This window comes from Mustela erminea, chromosome 9 (assembly GCF_009829155.1).
Source record: "Mustela erminea isolate mMusErm1 chromosome 9, mMusErm1.Pri, whole genome shotgun sequence".
Classification (NCBI taxonomy): domain Eukaryota; kingdom Metazoa; phylum Chordata; class Mammalia; order Carnivora; family Mustelidae; genus Mustela; species Mustela erminea.
Genome location: NC_045622.1, coordinates 52,294,880 through 52,313,808, shown reverse-complemented (window position 1 = coordinate 52,313,808; position 18,929 = coordinate 52,294,880). Strand labels below are relative to the sequence as shown.

At 43.7% G+C, this 18,929-nt stretch overlaps 1 protein-coding gene across 2 annotated transcripts in view; it reads right to left on the bottom strand.

The window, feature by feature from the left end:
• Nucleotides 1–6,305: 6,305 nt before the first annotated feature.
• The window catches only part of INTS4 (integrator complex subunit 4), a 113,948-nt gene continuing 101,324 nt past the window's right edge, over nt 6,306–18,929 (bottom strand). For both annotated transcript variants that reach the window (XM_032358043.1, XM_032358045.1), the window contains 5 exons: nt 17,372–17,431; nt 15,695–15,854; nt 15,357–15,500; nt 10,617–10,737; nt 6,306–6,658 (listed from right to left, as the gene is read on the bottom strand). In XM_032358043.1, the coding sequence (XP_032213934.1) occupies nt 6,480–6,658; nt 10,617–10,737; nt 15,357–15,500; nt 15,695–15,854; nt 17,372–17,431 (664 nt within the window). In that variant the 3' untranslated portion in view covers nt 6,306–6,479. The remainder of the gene's footprint in view (nt 6,659–10,616; nt 10,738–15,356; nt 15,501–15,694; nt 15,855–17,371; nt 17,432–18,929) is intronic.

Genomic DNA, 18,929 nt, shown 5'->3' with positions numbered 1-18,929 from the left:
ACACTAAATATTAGGCCAGAAATATGAGAAAATAAAGGCAAAAATAACGCCTTCTGCTTTGAAGGCCAAGGAAAAGTTCAAGTGCATTAAAATTACATTGCAACTGATGCTCTGGAATGTTTAACCATTAATTCAAACGCATTTTATTGAGTACCCTGTATGTCAGACACTGATATAGGCTCCAGAGAAACAGCAATAAAAGTCTTAACCTCACAAAGCTTATATTCTAGTAGGGAAAAGAAACAATAAATACGTAATGTAAGTAGAGCCTGTTATAAAGGAAAGTAAGGCAGAATAAGAAGACAAAGAGTAAAGAAGGCTATTTCAGGGGCACCTGGGTGGCTCAGTGGGTTAAGGCCTCTGCCTTTGGTCATGATCTCAGGGTCCTGGGATCGAGCCCCCATTGGGCTCTCTGCTCTGAGGGGAGCCTTCTTCCTCCCCTCTCTCTGCCTACCTCTCTGCCTACTTGTGATCTGTCAAATAAAAAAAAAAATTTTTAAAGGCTATTTCAGATATGTGGTCAGGAAAAGCCCTGTGCAGATGGCATATGAGCAGACCCCCGAGTGAAGTGACAGAGCCCTCCAGTTATAGCAGGAGCTCCGCCATGATACTTGGGTAAGTATACTTGGGTATAGTAGAACAGGCAAGCTGTTCTACTAGCTAAACCTGAGCCTGGCTGGATAGGTCTCTTTGGGCTGCAGATTCTCTTGCTATAAAATGATGGGGCTGGACTAGCTGCTCTGTAACCGCCGTGAATAGTCTTTGTTCCTTTAAATACCAAGTATTTATTGTGAAGGACTAGAAGACAGAACTATGATAAATTATCAACATCACCTTACTTTTCATTCCTCCCCCTCTTTAAGGAGTTAGAGGAGTATGGGCTTTGGTGTCAAGTAGCCTTGACTTTGAACTGTGGCTTTCTGCCACTCACTGGTTGGGGATTTATTTAATCTTTTAGAGTTGCACTGTTCTCATCTGTCAGATTGGGATAATAATTAGTACCTGGAGTTATTTTGTAGGTATTAAATGGGGGTGATTCATACAATGTCTTAGCACACTGCTTTGCATGTATTAAGGACTCAGTAAACTGAAGCCATTGTTATCATTATATTTTGATTAATGGGTCTGCTCTGTGTCAATTAGTTTCATTTATGGTTCATAATACAGCAGCCTATTTCATAGGCTCATAGGATGCTGGAGCCCAAAGGAATTATCGACTATTCTCTCACTGAATCTCTTTCATGCCCATTTCTGGAGTCTCTTACTAAAGTTTTTATGACTACTTATTGCTGGGCCCTGGGAGTACAGAATGAGTAAGTTATAATTCCTGCCCTCAGGAGTTACATAGGAGAGAAAATTCCAACAGACATTGATACAGTGTGTTAACATTATCATAGTTACAAGGTCCAATGATGGCCTAAAGGATGGCCTACTACCAGGATGGAAGGGAAAGTAAGGAAGACATCACCAAGACCATGACACAAGCTGAGTCTTAAAAAATAAGGTATTAGTTTATTCACCAAACATTTGGAAACTTTTAACTAAACATTTACTAGGTCAAGTATTTATCACAGACATAATTAATATCCCAGCCCTTGTTGAAGTCACAGGTCCCAGAAAGCTGGTTTTTGCTCCATCTGATCCTGTCACAGGCTTGGCCCATTTGGGCATCTGACTACGCAGCCAGTCCACAGACTGAACAGTAACTTAAGATGTGGCTTGGCAAGAAAAGGTGAGCAAAGACCATTGGAATGGAAAGCAAAGAGATCTTTCCAAGTTGACCCTGCAAGGAAGTGGCAGAGCCAAGATTAGAACCTGATTCTGTGTCTTGATCTCTTTCTACTATACACCTCCTTAAAAGGCCCATGGGAGTGGGGTACCTCACTGGCTCAGTCAGTAGAGCATATGACTCTTGATCCCAGGGTTGGAAGTTCAAGCTCCACATTGGGCGTAGAGTTTAAGGAGGGAAAAAAAAAAAGAAAGAAAAAGAAAAAACTTACCATGGAAGTAAGATCCTCACAGACCTGACTCCCAGCCTAGAGGTCTGGGCAAGTCCTGTTTAGTGCCCTTTCTGCAACCAGCTAGTTGGCAGAGATACAGGATCTTTCTCGATCTCAGCTCAAAAAGCCAGGCACCTATGTAGCTAGGAGGGTATTTGATAAAATTCAGATTGTTTCTCTATTGATGCAATTGACTTTTTTTTGTTGTTAAGTGAAATGTAAAGTTAGACATCCAGTGGGTGTTGGACTAGGTGTGGGTGTAATCCGTGTTCCTAAGCAAGTTGTCTCCACATTAGAGAAAACTTAGCACAAACTTCTTAGAGACAGAAATCTCTGGCACTGAGATCATTAAACTTTGTATAGAACCTGCTCATAAATAGCTCCTATTTCTGAATCTGTTCTACATGGTCATTGCTGAAAATGGATAGAACCTGGAGAGAAGCTGTTTTTCCACATGACACTACACTTAGTCCCATGTCTTCATCATTAAGCCCTTTGATTTGATTTGCAGGTAGCATAGCCTTCACTCTGCCCACACTTAATTTCTTCTAGCTTGAGTGGTTCCTAAGACAAGAATTCTACCAAATGCTTTCTGTGTGCCCTATAATTCTCTTTGCAGAAGTCAATCTTGTCAAAGCCAAATATAAAGTCTTTTTGGAAACCTGAATTCCCAGGGCTGGCTTCTGCAGGCATGCCATGGTACTGCTAAGTTTGCTCCAGATTCATAGACTCATTCACTCTTTTCCCACCTGGTATGTGCTTGTCACTGTGCTGGGGATACCACACACGTTTTCTTACTGTGCAAGGACTCAGATTAGTTGGAAGAGACAGACTTGTAAACGTATGGTGATGGTATGGACATTGCAAAACTGCTACAAATCTATCTAGAGAGCAGTTTTATCTCAGGATAACCTTAACTTTTTTTTTTTTACGATTTTATTTATTTATTTGATAGAAAGAGAGAGATCACAAGTAGGCAGAAAGGGAGGCAGAGAGAAAGGGGGAAGCAGGCTCCCCGTCGAGCAGAGAACCCAATGCGGGACTTGATCCCAGGACTCTGAGATCATGACCTGAGCTGAAGGCAGAGAGGCTTAAAACCCACTGAGCCACCCAAGCGCCCCTCATTTATTTTTTAATTGGGCTTTTTTTTTTTTTTTTACATGAAAATGCAGCTTTCCTGCTCTTCTGGAAGAACCAGAAGATCTGATACCACCAGACCCACACTTAGAAACCACTGAGCAGGGCACCTGGGTGGCTCAGTGGGTTAGGCCGCTGCCTTCAGCTCAGGTCATGATATCAGGGTCCTGGGATCGAGTCCCGCATCAGGCTCTCTGCTCAGCAGGGAGCCTGCTTCCCTCTATCTCTCTCTCTGCCTGCCTCTCCGTCTACTTGTGATCTCTGTCAAATAAATAAATTAAATCATAAAAAAAAAAACAAAGAAAGAAACCACTGAGCAGAGCTGAAGAGCAACTACCTTCTGACCCTGACTGAAGACGTTGGAAGTCTCTATTACCTTCCGACAGGCCACTTGACTCCTTTTTTCCTGTCTACCTTTCTTTAAAACGGGTTTCCATTTGTGAACCTGCAACAGAAACTTAAATAAATATGCTTCAAGAACATACAAAAGGCTGTCAGAACACAGAGGCAATGCGCCAAGCCCACAGGAGACACAAAATACCTTCTAGAATGAGGCTCAGTCCTGGAGAATGAGAAGAAGCCACAGGAGACCCTCTGAGGAACATATTCCAGGGCTCAGGAGGTCCAAAGGTCTGAGACCAAGATAGCCTGGTGAGTGTTGGACATTAACTACAGGAATTCTCTATTGCCAGAGAAGTACACAGAACGTGTGGCACAGGCAGTATGAGGCTGGAGATGACAGAGGCATGAAGAGCCTTTGAGATTAGGACGTTAGACTTAATTCTGGGCCAGTAGCGGGCCTTAGTCAAAGGGACTAAGCAGGGGAATGGCCTGAACAGATCTGGGTTTTAGATCACTCTGCAAGCTGTGTGAAGAATGGACTGAAGGGAGCAGATCTGAGGCAAGATCTTTAAGCAGCTAATGCCACATTTTAGGAGATGATGGTGTTCTGCATTAGGATAGAAACCAAGTATGAGAAGACGATTGAGTCAAGAAATATTTAAGGAAGCAGAATCTAAAGGGCCGGTTTATCTGAGGGGTGTTTATCTGATGGCTCTGTTTATCTGAGGGGTGCAGGAGTCCAGTTGACACAGGTTTCTGGCTTTGACTGCTGGATACGTGGGAGACCACTTACACAGAACAGACCCGTTACGGAAACCATGTTGGACTAAAAAGCAGGAGACCTGGGTTCCAGTCTTGGCATTAACCATGAATTCAGTCTCATGTTTCATAGAATCTGATAATTCAGGGTTTTCAAAGGAATTTAAAAAGGAATCTCTTATATGAGACTTGAATTCCTCTGCAAGAAACTTGTCAGGAGCCTGTTCAACCTCTGCTAAACACATCCAACATAGACAATTCATCTCCTAATGCAACCCATTCTATTCTTACACAGCTTTTAAAAACTTCTCTTGAAGTTATGCAAAACTCTGCCCCTTAGTTCATCTCTAGCTTTGGTGGAAAAAAATACTCTATTTTGCATGTTAAGACCCAGGATAAAGTCCTGGCATTTCCCTTTAGGAGAAAAACATTACCTCAAAACCTCAATTTCCCCACCTTTGAAATGGGGGAATGACTTGAGGATTTCTATAGCAGGAGTACCATAGCTGAAGAGGATGCAGCACAGCCTTCATGCAGAAGCCTTCACACTTTCTATAGTGAGTGCACGAGGCGCTCTGTCGGTGGGCAGCCATGGGTCTCAATGTCTTAAAGCTCTGACCCAGCCATCATCAGATGGTGCTTGGGTAAGAACAGTGACAGGATTTGGCCTAGCTCCCAGCTTCTTTATCACCAGGGCAGGCACTTTTGTCACAGTATCTTTTTGATACATGAGAGCTCAGTGATGTCACATTCCTGAGATACACAAAACAAGCAAGCCCACTAGAAAAGTAACCTAGCTCCTTGAAGAGCTTGCTTCCCTTAGTGCCACTCTGGCAGGGATGGCATTCTAGAGCCAGACTGCCTGAGTTCAAACCCCAGCTCTGTTATCTACTAGTTGTATGACTGTGGCCAAATTACTTAATTTTCTAAATCCAATTGCCTTGCTTGTAAAACAAAGAAAACAGTACCTACTTCATAGGGTAGCTGTGAGGGTTAAATGAGTTAATTCATGGAAAAGGCTCATATCACTGCCAGGCACAAATCAAGTGCATTAAACCAAAAGCCAAACATGCTTGAATTCAAATTTCAGCACCACCTGAGTCGTTTTATAATCCTGCTATTACTTTTATAAGCTTTCCAAGTACCACATAAGATCAAGACTGGCTGCAGATTCAGATTCTACCAAGCATTATTTGATTAAACTCATTCAACAACACCTAAGGTATAATTATCTCTATTTTATGGCTGAGGAAAGCCAGGTATAGAGAGCTGAAGATTTAAAGGCTTTTTCCGTATACTTTCCCAGAGGTGGCAGAGCCCAGGCCTTGGGAACCATCTTGGATTTGAATGAAAACAGCTTTATTACTTACTGTCCAGGCTTCCTCCCAGGCTTCTCTGAGGTCTCCAGAAGACTCAGTTGGCTGCAGCAAGGATTAAATGGCAGGTAGCAGGGCCCGCACACAGTTAACTCCCCTGGAGCATTTACTGCTCTTATCCCGCAGCTACACCAGTAACTCACATGCAGCTCCAACCCTGGAGTCATCAAAGATGCAGTGGGAAATGCCTTTATTTCTTAAACTGGATCACTTTTCCATAACCCTTGATCTCCTATAATATGGCCCTCATGCATTATTTTGGTTCTAAGGGTACTGACAGGCAAGATCAAGAATCTCTCTCAGGGATGAAAATGATTCATTCTCCAGCTATTCACCCAGTCGTTGGTGTAGCTACTGCCTGCATTAGGAAAGACCTTCTTGGCAAGATAGTGATGTCTAAGGCCATTCAGGAACCATTGGTGGTGAGAAAGTACAGCTGTGAAAGGAGTGGGCCCTGGCAAACAGCCTGCTGATTTAAAAAACAAGATTATGCTCCAGTAAGCTGTTCTTTAGAGGTGGCTACAAAACTTTGTTTCACACTCGAGGAACATAACCATGTGATATAAATATTGAACCTACAGCCACATAATTTTTTTAAGGACCAGGAACTAGAACAGCTAGGTGTTTTTTCAACTTTATTGGTGGTGGGGGGAGGGGACTGCCAGGGAAGGAGGAGGTGCAGACTTGAAGGTTTTTGGTTTTTTAATGCAAAATAATTTATTGTGTGTTTGATACCAGATGAGACTAGACAGGTCATGGTGCCCATGCCTACATGCCATCTCCAGGTGAAGTGCTCTAGGCTTCTGCCTCACTCTGCTACCTATGAAGGGCCTTCCCAGCCTCGGCTCTACAGATTGCTGGTGACTCAGCGCCTTGCGGGTTTGGGCATTATGTAAACTTTCACAGACTTGCTGAAGGGGATGGTGCCCTCGATGCTGGTTTCCACCTGGGGTGACACCTCACCGCCCTCGATCCATGGGGATTTTGGAATTCGAGAACTGGAGTTGTAGGCCAGCAGCAGCCTGACTTCCACCTGGCATGGTTCTGGAAAAAAAAAGACAAAAGAAATCCTCTATGATGGGGCAACTGCTAGGAATTGGGAAGAAATGTCAAGTAAAAGCCACATCAAAGGCAGAAGCAGTTAGGTTTCTAAACATTTCTTCATCTGTCTTCAACCCTTCCCCCTCACCAAAGACACTTTCCCAGCCTGAATCCTGCAAGGCTGAGCCCGAGCCTACAGAGGAGCTGCTTCTCCACCACCTCCTCCTCCAGTCCCTGTGGGCTCTCTGCAGCTCAGATCTGTGGCTGATCAGAGACGACTAAAAACTTTGCCTCAGAGGCCTTCTGGCTTCCAGAGAGGGCCACATGGGCCTGCACAGGGCTGTTTCTCATGGCCAGATAACCAGGCTCTTCCTGTGTGGCTGAGCCTGGGCATCAGGGCCGCAAATACTGCAGACGCTACCGTCTTAGTGGAGAAGCAACCTTGATTTGATTAGGAAAGAGTTCTGACAAGAAATTCTCACCAATGAACAGGAACACATTTCAGGGACCTAAAATCATGTCACTAAACCTTCCTTTCTTTCATGCATGTAACAGGCCCGAGTGAGCAAGTAAGCCCTCTCTCAAATTGCTGCCCATCTGCTGGGAACAGAGACAGTTACAAAAGAAGCACAGCACTCTAATCAAATCTGTAAGGACAGTGAGGAGGGGGCCCAGGAAGGTTTTGTTTATTTTTTTAATCAATTTCTTTTTTTTTTTTTTTTTAAGATTTTATTTATTTATTGTCAGAGAGAGAGTGCACAAGCAGGGAGAGTGGCAGTCAGAGGGAGAAGAAGGCTCCCACCTGAGCAGGGAGCCCGATGCAGTACTTGATCCCAGGACTCTGGGATCATGACCTGGGCCGAAGGCAGACGCTTAATAGACTGAGCCATCTAGATGTCCCCAGGAAGACTTTAGAATAAAACACCTGCTCTGTGTCAAGCACACAACCCCAAGAGTTCTTACTCTGCTACACCACAAAAGACTGTCACAAATCCCCCTCCCCCTGTAAAAGTCCCAAGGCTCTGAAAGTTTCTAAGTGAATGTGCAAATCCACACTGGTGGCAGTATTTAAACCCACTTGATACACTGAAGCAATTAATCTTTTTGTTAACCATGTGGCTTCTACAAAGGACAGGGAGAGTATTTCAGAAGAGCCTAAGGGCAGGTGCAAAGGGCCAGGAACAGAGTAAGCTTGGGATATCCTCTTAAATTTCATGTGACTGGAGCAAAATGTGCAAGTATTAAAGATTAGCCCAACGCTAAGAAATACAGAGGAGAAAAGTTAAGAGCTGGATGGATCTAAATGAACAAGGGCAGAGGTCCCAGAACTTCTCAATGCCTCTCCAGACCTCTTCCTAGTCACTTCCAGACTTCTCTGTAGGGAGGAAAACAGAGACCGAATTGCTGTCCTCCAGGAAGGGGAAGGTTCCCAAGAAGCCAGAGCAACCTAGCCGGCCCAAGAGCGGCCTCAGCACCACCCCTTACCTGCCACGTGGTAGGAACACAACCGTGTAATATGGGGTTTATCTGTAATGAAACCAGTGCTGCACTCTGGTCTCAGGGTCTGGTATCAGCTATCCCACTATGCTCCCCTCTTTTGTCCCAGATGGCTGTTGCCAACCCCAACCACAACCCAGCCCCAACTCTCACAGCACTTTCAGCCAAATCCTGGTGAGGTCAAAGGACTCAGCCCAACTGTTTGTTGTGCCCTCCCTGCATGTAGTAAGAATGGCAATTCAAACCACTGCCATAAGAGGAAAGGAGAGGGGAGAGAAAATGAGAGACAGTGGGAGAGAAAGACAAAAGATTATATGGGACAAATCATGCAACCTATTCATCATGCCTGGAAGAACAGCTCTCCTATGAGGTATATCTTCTTGCTCCTATCTTACAGGTAAAGTAAATGAGACAGAGAGGTAAAACGACTTTCTCGGGAAGGTACAGCAAGGGAGGCAGAATCTAGAACCAGGTCAGAGTGACTCAAGCTTCTGACATGGCAATAGCCTGCCTCTCAGAGGAGAGGCCTCTGGTAGGGAGCTGCTGAAGGACTGCATGGAGGAAATGCTCCCCAGCACTAGACCCCACCTCCTGGATTAGCACAAAGACAGCGCAGGGCATTCAGAATGAGAACACATCTCACTAGTGTCCCAGGCATCCCAGGTCAGAAGGGAACGTGGTATAATGAAAACACAAGGGATCTGGGAGTTGGGAAATCTGCATGCCAGCCTCAGGGGCCCCATGATCCACTACATGGGCCTCCACTTATGCATCTTAAAATGAAAAAAGAGGGGTGCCTGGGTGGCTCAGTCGGTTAATAAAGTGCTGTACTGAGAAAAGAGAGATCTGTAATAGCAATCTCTCAGAGCAGGTGATCCTGAACGAATCAGAATTCTTCAGGCTCATGACAGCCTAGATGGTAGCCCTGGCTCAGGCAAGGAGCTACTGTAGGAACGGGGCAAGTCACTAGGCCCTGCCAACACCTCTGAGGCTCTTCTGAGATCTAACGTGCAACTAAGTGCTTCTCTGAATCTTGGCCCTTCCTCAACAATGCTGTCCCACGGCATTATCTTTCTAGCATATCGTGTCCATGTCTAGGATCCCTTTATCAAAACAGATTAGAATAAGAAATTCTGCCTTCCTGTGGTAGTGCAGAACACTCCAGGCAGCAAAAATATAAAATAAGAGATGCTCAGGGAGGAAGATCCTGGATAAAGCATTGCTGGATGCTTCCTCAATGTTCTAGGCCCAGGATTACTGACTAGACCCCCAAAGGGGCTGCCCTGATATTTAACAGCACTATTTTCTCTTTGTGAAAACCTTATTATGTCATTTATACTCACCTAACACCCCCGAGAGAGGGAAACCAATAATAATGGCATTAGTTACTCATGTATTTAAAAATCCAGTGAAGGGGCGCCTGGATGGCTCAGTGGGTTAAAGCCTCTGCCTTTGGCTCTGGTCATGATCCTAGGGTTCTGGGATTGAGCCCCACATTGGGCTCTTTGCTCAGCAGGGAGCCTGCTCCCCCCCACTTGTGATCTCTTGTCTGTCAAATAAATAAATAAAATCTTTTAAAAAAGTCTTAAAATTTTTTTTTCAGTGAAAAAAAATTCCAGAATGCATCCACCTATTTATAAAATAAACCAAATTTGGTGGCATGAAACTCTTTCTCCAGTAATAATCATGCTTCTGAATCATCTTTAGTGATTTAGGAAATACGGTGAGGCCAATTCTCCCCCACATTTTAGGTTCTGTAGATTGAGTCTCTTTTTTCAAGTTTCAAAAGCAGCCTTACACACTTGAAATGTAATGTCTGATGTGCTTGTATTCTCCCATTGTATTCTTAAGAATTTTTAAAAATACTTATGTAACCTTCCTATCTTTTCACAAATTATTAAAGTATCACATTAAACCAGTCCTGTGGGAAGGCAGGACAGTAATAGTTGTCATTTTACTTGTTTCAGGGGAATGAACTGAATGGTTCATAGGCAAAAACAGAAAAGTTTTAATTTGGGGTAAGAAATATAAAACCGCTTAACTTCCAGACAAAGCAAGGCTCAGAACTAACTCCTAGGTGGAGAACTATCATCTTCATTTTGAAAGTGAGGAAACAGTTTCAGTAGGCAGAATGGCTTGTCCGAGGCTATGTAGCAAGTCAGTGGCAGAGACAGGACAAATAGTGTGCTGGTATCCAGCTGAGGGCTCTTTCCACGAGATTCCTTTCTATTATAACTCCTGTACATCTTACAAAATCTTGGGCCTCAGCAATCAAAGCAATGCAGCAAATGAATCTAAGTGCAGCCAGTTTGGGTTTTTAAACTCCTTAAGAAAACAAGTACAGTCCTCAGCAGGCCTGACAGAACCATGTATTTTTGAAAAGTACAAAAAACCAAATGCCTACAGGTAAGTGTGATCCCTAGGAGCATATTTTCCTGTCCACCCTGGTCCACTGACCCTTTACCTGTCCAGGCAGTGTGGGAGAGGTACACCTGAGTGATAAGCCGATGGCGTCCTGGGCCAGGATTCCGGAAGTCGGCTGGCTTAGGATGAATCATCTGAGCCTGGCCATCTGGATATAAGACCTAAGAGGTGAGAGAAATGAGAAAAAGAGACAGAGGGGCTATGAGTTTTTAACAAAACTGTGCTGTCTGTTGTGAATCTCAAAAGAGGAGGAACAGAAGACACCAGCCTTCACTAAGAACTGTTCCTGGAGCAGAGGACAACACTGTGGGCATCTCTGTATTCCCTGCCCCAGCACAAAGCAGTGTTTGCTAAATGTCCCTGAATTCATGGTGAAGAAGTGACAAGAGTCAAGTGCCTCTATTAAGTACAAAAACACGTACAAATACCAGTCCTGATGGAAAAGGCACCCCCATCAGGATGACTTTCTCTTTCCTCAGCTCTTAATCACTTCATGGGCCATGATCCACCACCAACCAAAAAGTATTAAGAATAATTTTCTAGGGGCACCTAGGTGGCTCAGTGGGTTAAAGTCTCTGCCTTCTGCTCAGGTCATGATCCCAGGGTCCTGGGATTGAGCCCCGCATCGGGCTCTCTGCTCAGTGGGGAGCCTGCTTCCTTCTCTCTCTCTGCCTGCCTCTTTGCCTACTTTGATCTGTCAAATAAATAAATCAAAATCTTAAAAAAAATAATAATTTTGTAACTGCATTCTCTACTCTAGATTACAGGATACTAAGAAGCACTTTCTATTGCTCTTTCTGTCAAAGAAGTGTCTGCTCGGTTAAAAAATAAAATTCAGCCAAGTAAATTTGAAGATCTAATTGGCTTTATTGAGAGTCTAGCAAGTAGAGAGATGCTCTGCGGAGCTGGACAAAATGGGAAGGACACATTCCTGGAATAGGTTGAAACTGTAATTAAGTCTTAGTTTCCTGTTGTGGGGGGCAAATGACTCCAGTTTGGACTTGTTTTCTTGTTTGTTTGTTTTTTTTTAACAGCTGGGCAGTTCTCAAATCTCATACAGGGCCAGAGTACTTTCCTCACATCCCAGGGTAGCCTCACCACTACCTGCACGGACAGCCTGTTGCACAAATGAACCAAACCAACAGATGCAGCTTATCAGAGAACTGAGGGCCTCGACTATGGAAACCTACCAGTAAGGACAGAGAAGGAAACTGCACATGCCTTTCAACTTTGAAACTCTGGAGAGGCCTGGCTCAGCCCACCTGCCCCATAATGAGAGAAGACTTCAACTGCCTCCATGCTGACCTCAAACTTTCTAATTGTTTAAGCTCTTCTTTCCAGTTTATCTCTTAATTCAGGCAAAAGACCCAGAAGGCAAAACATTTCCTGATGGTAACAAAAACAAGCAATAACAACTGCCCTGAGCCAACAAGAGCCCTTGTGGTTGACTCCAAGTCAATCATGACTTAAGCTTCATTGCCCACCTGCAAGTACCCACCGACCTTTGTCCCACAATTTCCTCAAAGAAACCTGCAAGTGTTTTCAGACCTTCGGAGACTGTCTTTGAGACACTAGTCCGCTGTCTTTCCAGAGTTGGCCTCACTGAAAGGAATTTTGTCTTGTTTCACCACTGCTCCTTTATGTGTCTTTGGATTTTGTCACCAGCGAGTGGCCAAACCTAGTCTGTTTGGGACCCTTAAGGGTCAGGTGCCCTTGCACCCCTGTACCCCAGCTACACTAATCACCTTTCACTTGCCCAGAATAGAAGCGGTAATGGTCTGGACAGCACCTTCCTCCCATCAGAGCTGTCCCACAAGGAGCAGTGAGTCCCCCACCACCCCACCTGCAGAGGCACCAGAAGAGTCTGATCAGGCACATGGTAGAGTGACTTTGGAGACTTTTCAGTACAGTCTAGAAGGTGACCCTTACATAAGCTGCCTGCAACTTCACTTATGCTCAGTTGGTCACTGAACTTTTTCTCAGGGATAAACGTGAAACAACAGTTCTCAACTCTAGCTGTGCATTAGAATCAGATAAGAGTTACTGTTATTATTTTTTTAAGGATTTATTTGACAGAGAAAGACAGCAAGAGAGAGGGAACACAAGCAGGGAAGTGGGAGAGTGAGGAGCAGGCTTCCTGCTGAGCAGGGAGCTGGATCCCAGGACCCTGGGATCATGATCGGAGCTGAAGGCAGATGCTTAATGACTGAGCCACCCCCAGTGGCTCTGTTGGTACTGGTACTCATGGGCCCTACTCTCAGGATTCTGATTTAACTGGTATAAGCTGAGGCCTGTGCATCATTACTTTTTAATGCTTTCTTAAAGTGTGGTTAGGGTAGATAACCACTAATGTGGGGAAACAAAAACAAATAGAAAAAAAAAACCTGTAGTACAACCTCATGGCCAACTCAGAATTACTTCTGTGTAGGTCTTATGATTTATAATAAAGAATTCCTTTAAAAAAGAGAAAAAGGGGCACCTGGGATCCAGCACTGCATTGGGCTCTCTGCTTGGCAGGGAGCCTGCTTTCCCCTCTCTCTCTACCTGCCTCTCTGCCTGCTTGTGATCTCTCCCTCTCTCTCTCTGTCGAAAAAATAAATAAAATCTAAAAAAAAAAAAAAAAAAAAAAAAAAGAAAAGAAAAAAAAAAAGAAAAAAAGGAATTCCTACTGGGAAGCCAGAGGTTTTTTCCCCTCTCTTGTCACCACAGCAAATCTTCAGAGCCTGACTCATTCATATCTCTTCCAGGAAGGCTTCCCTGCCTGTCCCTGGCTATCTGTCCTCAGATTGTACTTAGTGTCAATGCTTGCATCCCTTCTTTTATTGGTAGCCCTTCTGCATAAATACCTCCTCTAGCCCTTATCCTTTGTTCTTATCCTTTCAGACCTCCCCATGCACTGATGTCTCCACAAAGCCCTTCTTTTCCTCAGCCTCCTACCACACTCTACAAATTAAATTCTCTCCATCATGTGCATGTGTATTTTAAGCATATTACAGAATTTTTTATGGTAGCTAAAAACTGGAAATAAACCTGTAGGGAAGGAAAATTAATTTTTCCTCTACCCTTCTAAGTTCTTGACTAAGCTTATTCCTATAATAAAAGACAGATAAACAGGGAAAACAAAACAAAACACAAGTTTAATAACATGTATATGTTCTATATACATGGGAAATATCCAGGAAAACTGAACTCCCCCAAATGGCTCAAGTCATCACCTTAAATACCATTTTCCACTAAAGACAAAAGAAAGACATTGAGGTGGAAGGGAGCCAGTTTTGGCTCAATGAACAAGCACAATAAACAAGGGTAAGATTGTTGTAAAACAACAACAAAAAAATTTTAAAGTAATCTCTGCATCCAGCGTGGAGCTCCAGCTCCATCAACTGAGCCAACCAGGTACCCCTGTTATGCAAATTTAAGTTGATGGCTGCCCCACTGTTTAGAGTTTCTAGAGACTGTCATCCTTCTCTTCCTGGTACAGAGGGAGACAGCTCTACAAAGGATGATCTCCCTTATAAATGTAAATTTATCTCACAAAAGGGCAATTTCTCTGTTTTCAGAGATTCTCCTGTGTCTTCAGCCTCTTGAAAATAATTGCCCCAATAATCCTTATGCCAAAGAGATATCTGGGGTGGCATATTGTGCACCCCTTCATTCCTGCCTTTGAAACTTGCAAGTAGTTTCTCACACTGCAAGTTAAGTTAGTACAAAGTTCCATTATTTCACTGAACTAGTCAGTCTCTCTCTCTTTTTTTTTTTTAAGATTTTATTTATTTATTTGACAGAGATCACAGGTAGGCAGAGAGGCAGGCAGAGACAGAAGAAGGGAAGCAGGCTTCCTGCTGAGCAGAGAGCCCGAGGCGGGGCTTGATCCCAGGACCCTGGGATCACGACCCAAACCTAAGGCAGACGCTTTAACCCACTGAGCCACCCAGGTGCCCACCAGTCAGTCTCTTAATCTTGGGAATAAGTCAGCTCCATTTCAACATGTTTCTTATTTCAGAAGGCAGTGTTGCCGAAGGGTTCCCAAAATTAGGCCTTCAGTATGTGAGCAATCAGGTATTTAGTAAGAGGCCACAGTATTCTTCTCCTGTCTTCATCTGAGTGATGACTGAACTTCTGTTTTATAATTGCATGTTCACTGGTCTTTCACTGATACTGCGCATCCTGAGGACAGGAATTCTGACACATTTGCAACCCTAGTGCTTATCATGTGCAACAGAGTGAGCATTGCTACGTGGACGGATAGATGAGTGAGCAGTACTCTTTGTGGGGCTTAACTGCAGACTCTCTAAATCAACTGGCATCTCTACTGCATTTGCATGTGTCTCTAATATAGCTAACTTAGGAAAAAATACTCCCTAGCGCTTGCTTTTTCCAACCTTTAAATTCTGCTCACCAAGCTGACCCACCCACAGCCCAGAAAGGACTGGTTTATTATAAATAAGTTTGCTTGTGGCCCTGAAAATACCAAGTCTGCACCTGTTACAAAACTAGAAAGGCCTCCGTCATCCGGTAAGCACTCAAGAGGTACCAGGGGCTACATATACTTTATCTCCTTTCACTGCCAATTACTCCTATTTGTTAGTTGTAGAACCCAAGCTTCAGAGTTCAAAGTACCTTGCTCCAAACCACAATCAGCAGAAGAGATGGGATTCACACCCAGACTCTTTCTCAGACTCTCCAACCCCGACAACTTTCTGTCCCTCAGACAGAAATCACAGGGCTGCTAGAGTTACAGTCAGTGTGGAAGCCCCGTGGGGACCGAACCCCGACAGACCTGGACCTTCACAGTGTTCTGAGGGTCCTGCACGTGTTCCAGGGTTGCATCGACATCCAGGGCCACAACCAACCCAGATGTAAACCGCAAAGGATTGTCTGACTCGCCTGCTGGCTCGATGATGGTGGCCGAAGCTTTGTGGATCTGTAAGCGAGAAGAAAACACAATGATTCTAAAGCCAGGCCATCCCTGGGCAACAAAACATGATCCGTGCACTGTCTCCATGAGCAGGGGGACATGTGGGAGCCCATTAGGGGAAAGGCCCTCGCCCAGATGCTCAACTGGTCAAAGATCACAAAGGCGAACAGTTTTGACTATCTCAACAGATGTGGCCTGACCTGTTCTGGAAGGGGGAGGTGCAAGAAGGTACTCTGCCGCAGCATGGTCTGTAGAATTTTGACCACTTCTACTGGTTTGGATGTCATAAGTCGGGGCATAAGGTCAAGAAGTTTGTCCACAAAGCTGTCCTGTAGGTGGGGCAAATCAGCAATAAAACACCTGGAAGAACAAACAGAAGCAACTGACTAGGCATTCATTTATGCAGGCTGAACCCCAAACATATGCCAAACCCTGAGGGATGAGAAATGATGAACTGAAGGAGTTCACGGTTCCTGACTGAGAAAGCCAGGCACCTAGATAATTATGCCCTGGTGATGTAATCATAGGCCTGTTTACTGAATATTCGTCCTCATAGGCCTGTTTACTGAATATCTGTATGTGCCAAGTAGGCTCCGTGTTTTACGTGATCTTACTTAGTCCTTCCAGCAATCCTGTGCACTGCTGGAATTATTTTTGTATTAATAGATTCATTACTTAATTTAAGAAATACGTCTTTAAGACTTAGCAAGTGCCAAGTACTATCACAGGCACCAGGGACATAACAGTGAGCAAAAGAGAAGAAAATGCCTATCTTAATGAGGCTTATATTTGTTGATACGAACACTGAGATTCAGAGAAAATGACGCACTGAGGCTTTAAAAAGTTAAGTAACTCATTCCCTGTACTGATTCCACAATACTTCTGCCTTACAGAAGGAGACAGTCAAAAAATCTTCCACTTAGGAGGTAATGCAGGGACTCTGGGGCTGAATGAAGAAAGACCGTCCAACCCTACACGACAGATGAGGAACTTTGGCACACGAGAGCTATCACCTTACCAAAAGTCTCCTCAACCCAACTGTACAAAAACAGACTCTCCACCTTAAAGAACCTAAAACCAAAAGTAAGGCATGAACTTAGTTGCAATTTGAAGCTAGGCTCTTAAAGGGCCAAGCAAAGGGAATCATTTGCTAGAGAGCAGCGCCTATTGGTGAAGTATGATATTGCAACTCAGCTCTACAAGGAAGACTGTCAAGTACAGAGTCATGGAAACTTCAGGTTTGGTGAAGTTCATGGGGGGAAGGATGAGGGGTGGAAGAATGAAGTATCAGACTTAATAAATGTCAGACTATAAAATCCTATGTATGCCTTCCTCCTAGTATTATATTGGCAGCACACCACCTGTCTGATCACTATTTCTTCGTGAAGACTTCCACTCATCTATTGCATCTGTTTTAACTAATTTACTCCATACAGAATTCTGAGAAAACATAGCTGTACTGCAGAATATAAGTTCTTGATTGATTTATGGAACAATTTTTTGTAGATTATAGAAAAATATGGAAATTTAAGAACAGTGGTGAAAAGAACAAACAAATTACGATTTTTCAACAAAAAAAGTTTGTTTTACCAGGTAGTACTTGTCTTTTTCATGGCCCAGCTGAATGCTGAATCCAAATGATTCCTAATGTTTTCAATATACCATTGTACGTTTAGCTGAATTTAGCTGAATTTTAGCTGAAAAAAAGAAATTTATATACCCACTAAAGAAAATACACAGGGCACAGGGCTACAGAAAACACGTTGGCTGCATGAGTTAAATCAAGGGTTCTGGCTTGTGATTGCTCTTGTTGCCCTGTACGTGCTATTCTCTGCATAACCAAGGTTTAGTAAGCTAGAATGTGATGAAAATATTACCTCTGAAAAAAGTCCACTTCCTGTAAAAACTTTTCACACATCCCAAATAAGGGGTCAACTCTGTAGAAAAAGAGAAAAACATACAAACAATACATATATTTTGCTTCTGTAATCTTCCATCTGAGGAATTAGGACCAAATTCCCAGAAACCCGAGTCTACATGAAAGGAGTATGAGAGTAGTACACTATCAAAACTATCTCTAAGAGAAAGAGCAGACTTCTAATGGACCTAGGGGGAAAGTATCTCCCAGGATCACAAGACCCAATTCAGACACTGCAGTGACTGTTGGGCTCAATGAACGCTCAAATCAAGGGCTATTCCAGACCATGCCTGGCATCAGACTAAGGATTCAGGACAGAAGCTTGTGGGCAGTGCAGCATCACGCTCCTCCTCTGTGGGACTCCTCGCAACGCTCTACTCAGCAGTCCAGAGGGCCATCTGGGAGCTCTAAACTGGCCCAGGATGGAAAGCTCAGATGCGAGGAGAGGGTATCTATACCAGGTGAATTTGGAGACTATCCTGTTTAAAGGCCTCAGGCTCCACTGACTCAATGAAGCCCAAAGCTATGGTGTCTGCATCAGGCAACTACAGTTCATTGATAGTTCCTTCTGGTCTACAAGCAGTTTTCTCAGTGATCATTTTTACTACGGCACTGTCACTGAGTAATATAGCTGATGCTACCAGGATTCTAGGGAACAGACCTAGAAGGTTAACCAAAGGTCAGATTCTCATGACGAAAAGGAAAAAGGTTTTGTTACTACTTTGCCCACAGACACAGACTATGTTCTTTCTTCATCACTTGGTTCTTTTTATTTCTTATTATTTCTGAATGACACTTTCCATTTATTTTCATTAATATATTATTCATTAGAAGAGTAAAGTACCAGTAAAGAAAAACAAATACTCTTTACTTATATAAAAACATGGAACGAAATGGTATTAATTTTCACTTAAAAAAAAAAAAGATTTATTTATTTGAAAGAGAGAGAACATAAATAGGGAAGCAGGAAAGGAGGCACAGGGAGAGAGAGAATCCTGAAGCAGACTCCCTACTGAGCATGGAGCCCAATGCAGGGCTCAATCCCATGACCCATGAGATCATAACCTGAGCCAAAACCAGGAGTTGGCTCCTTAACCAACTGAGCCACCCAGGGACCCCACTGGGGTTAACATTCTTTTTTTTTTTTAGATTTTATTTACTTATTTGACAGATGGAGATCACAAGCAGGCAGAGAGGGAGGCAGAGAGAGGAGGAAGCAGGCTCCCTGCTGAGCAGAGAGCCCGATGTGGGGCTCAATACCAAGACCCTGGGATCATGGCCTGAGCCAAAGTCAGAGGCTTTAACCCACTGAGCCACCCAGGCACCCCTGGGGTTAAGGTTCTTAATAAACTAGTTTAGTCTTTCTATTAAAATGTAAATTCCATGGAAATAGGGATTTTTGTATTAATCATTTTGACACAGGATGTATTTCCTGACACGAGCAGCTATGACAATAAATATCCGTTGAATGAACAAGTAAATGAGAAATGACAAATGGGAACTTACTCTACAAGCAA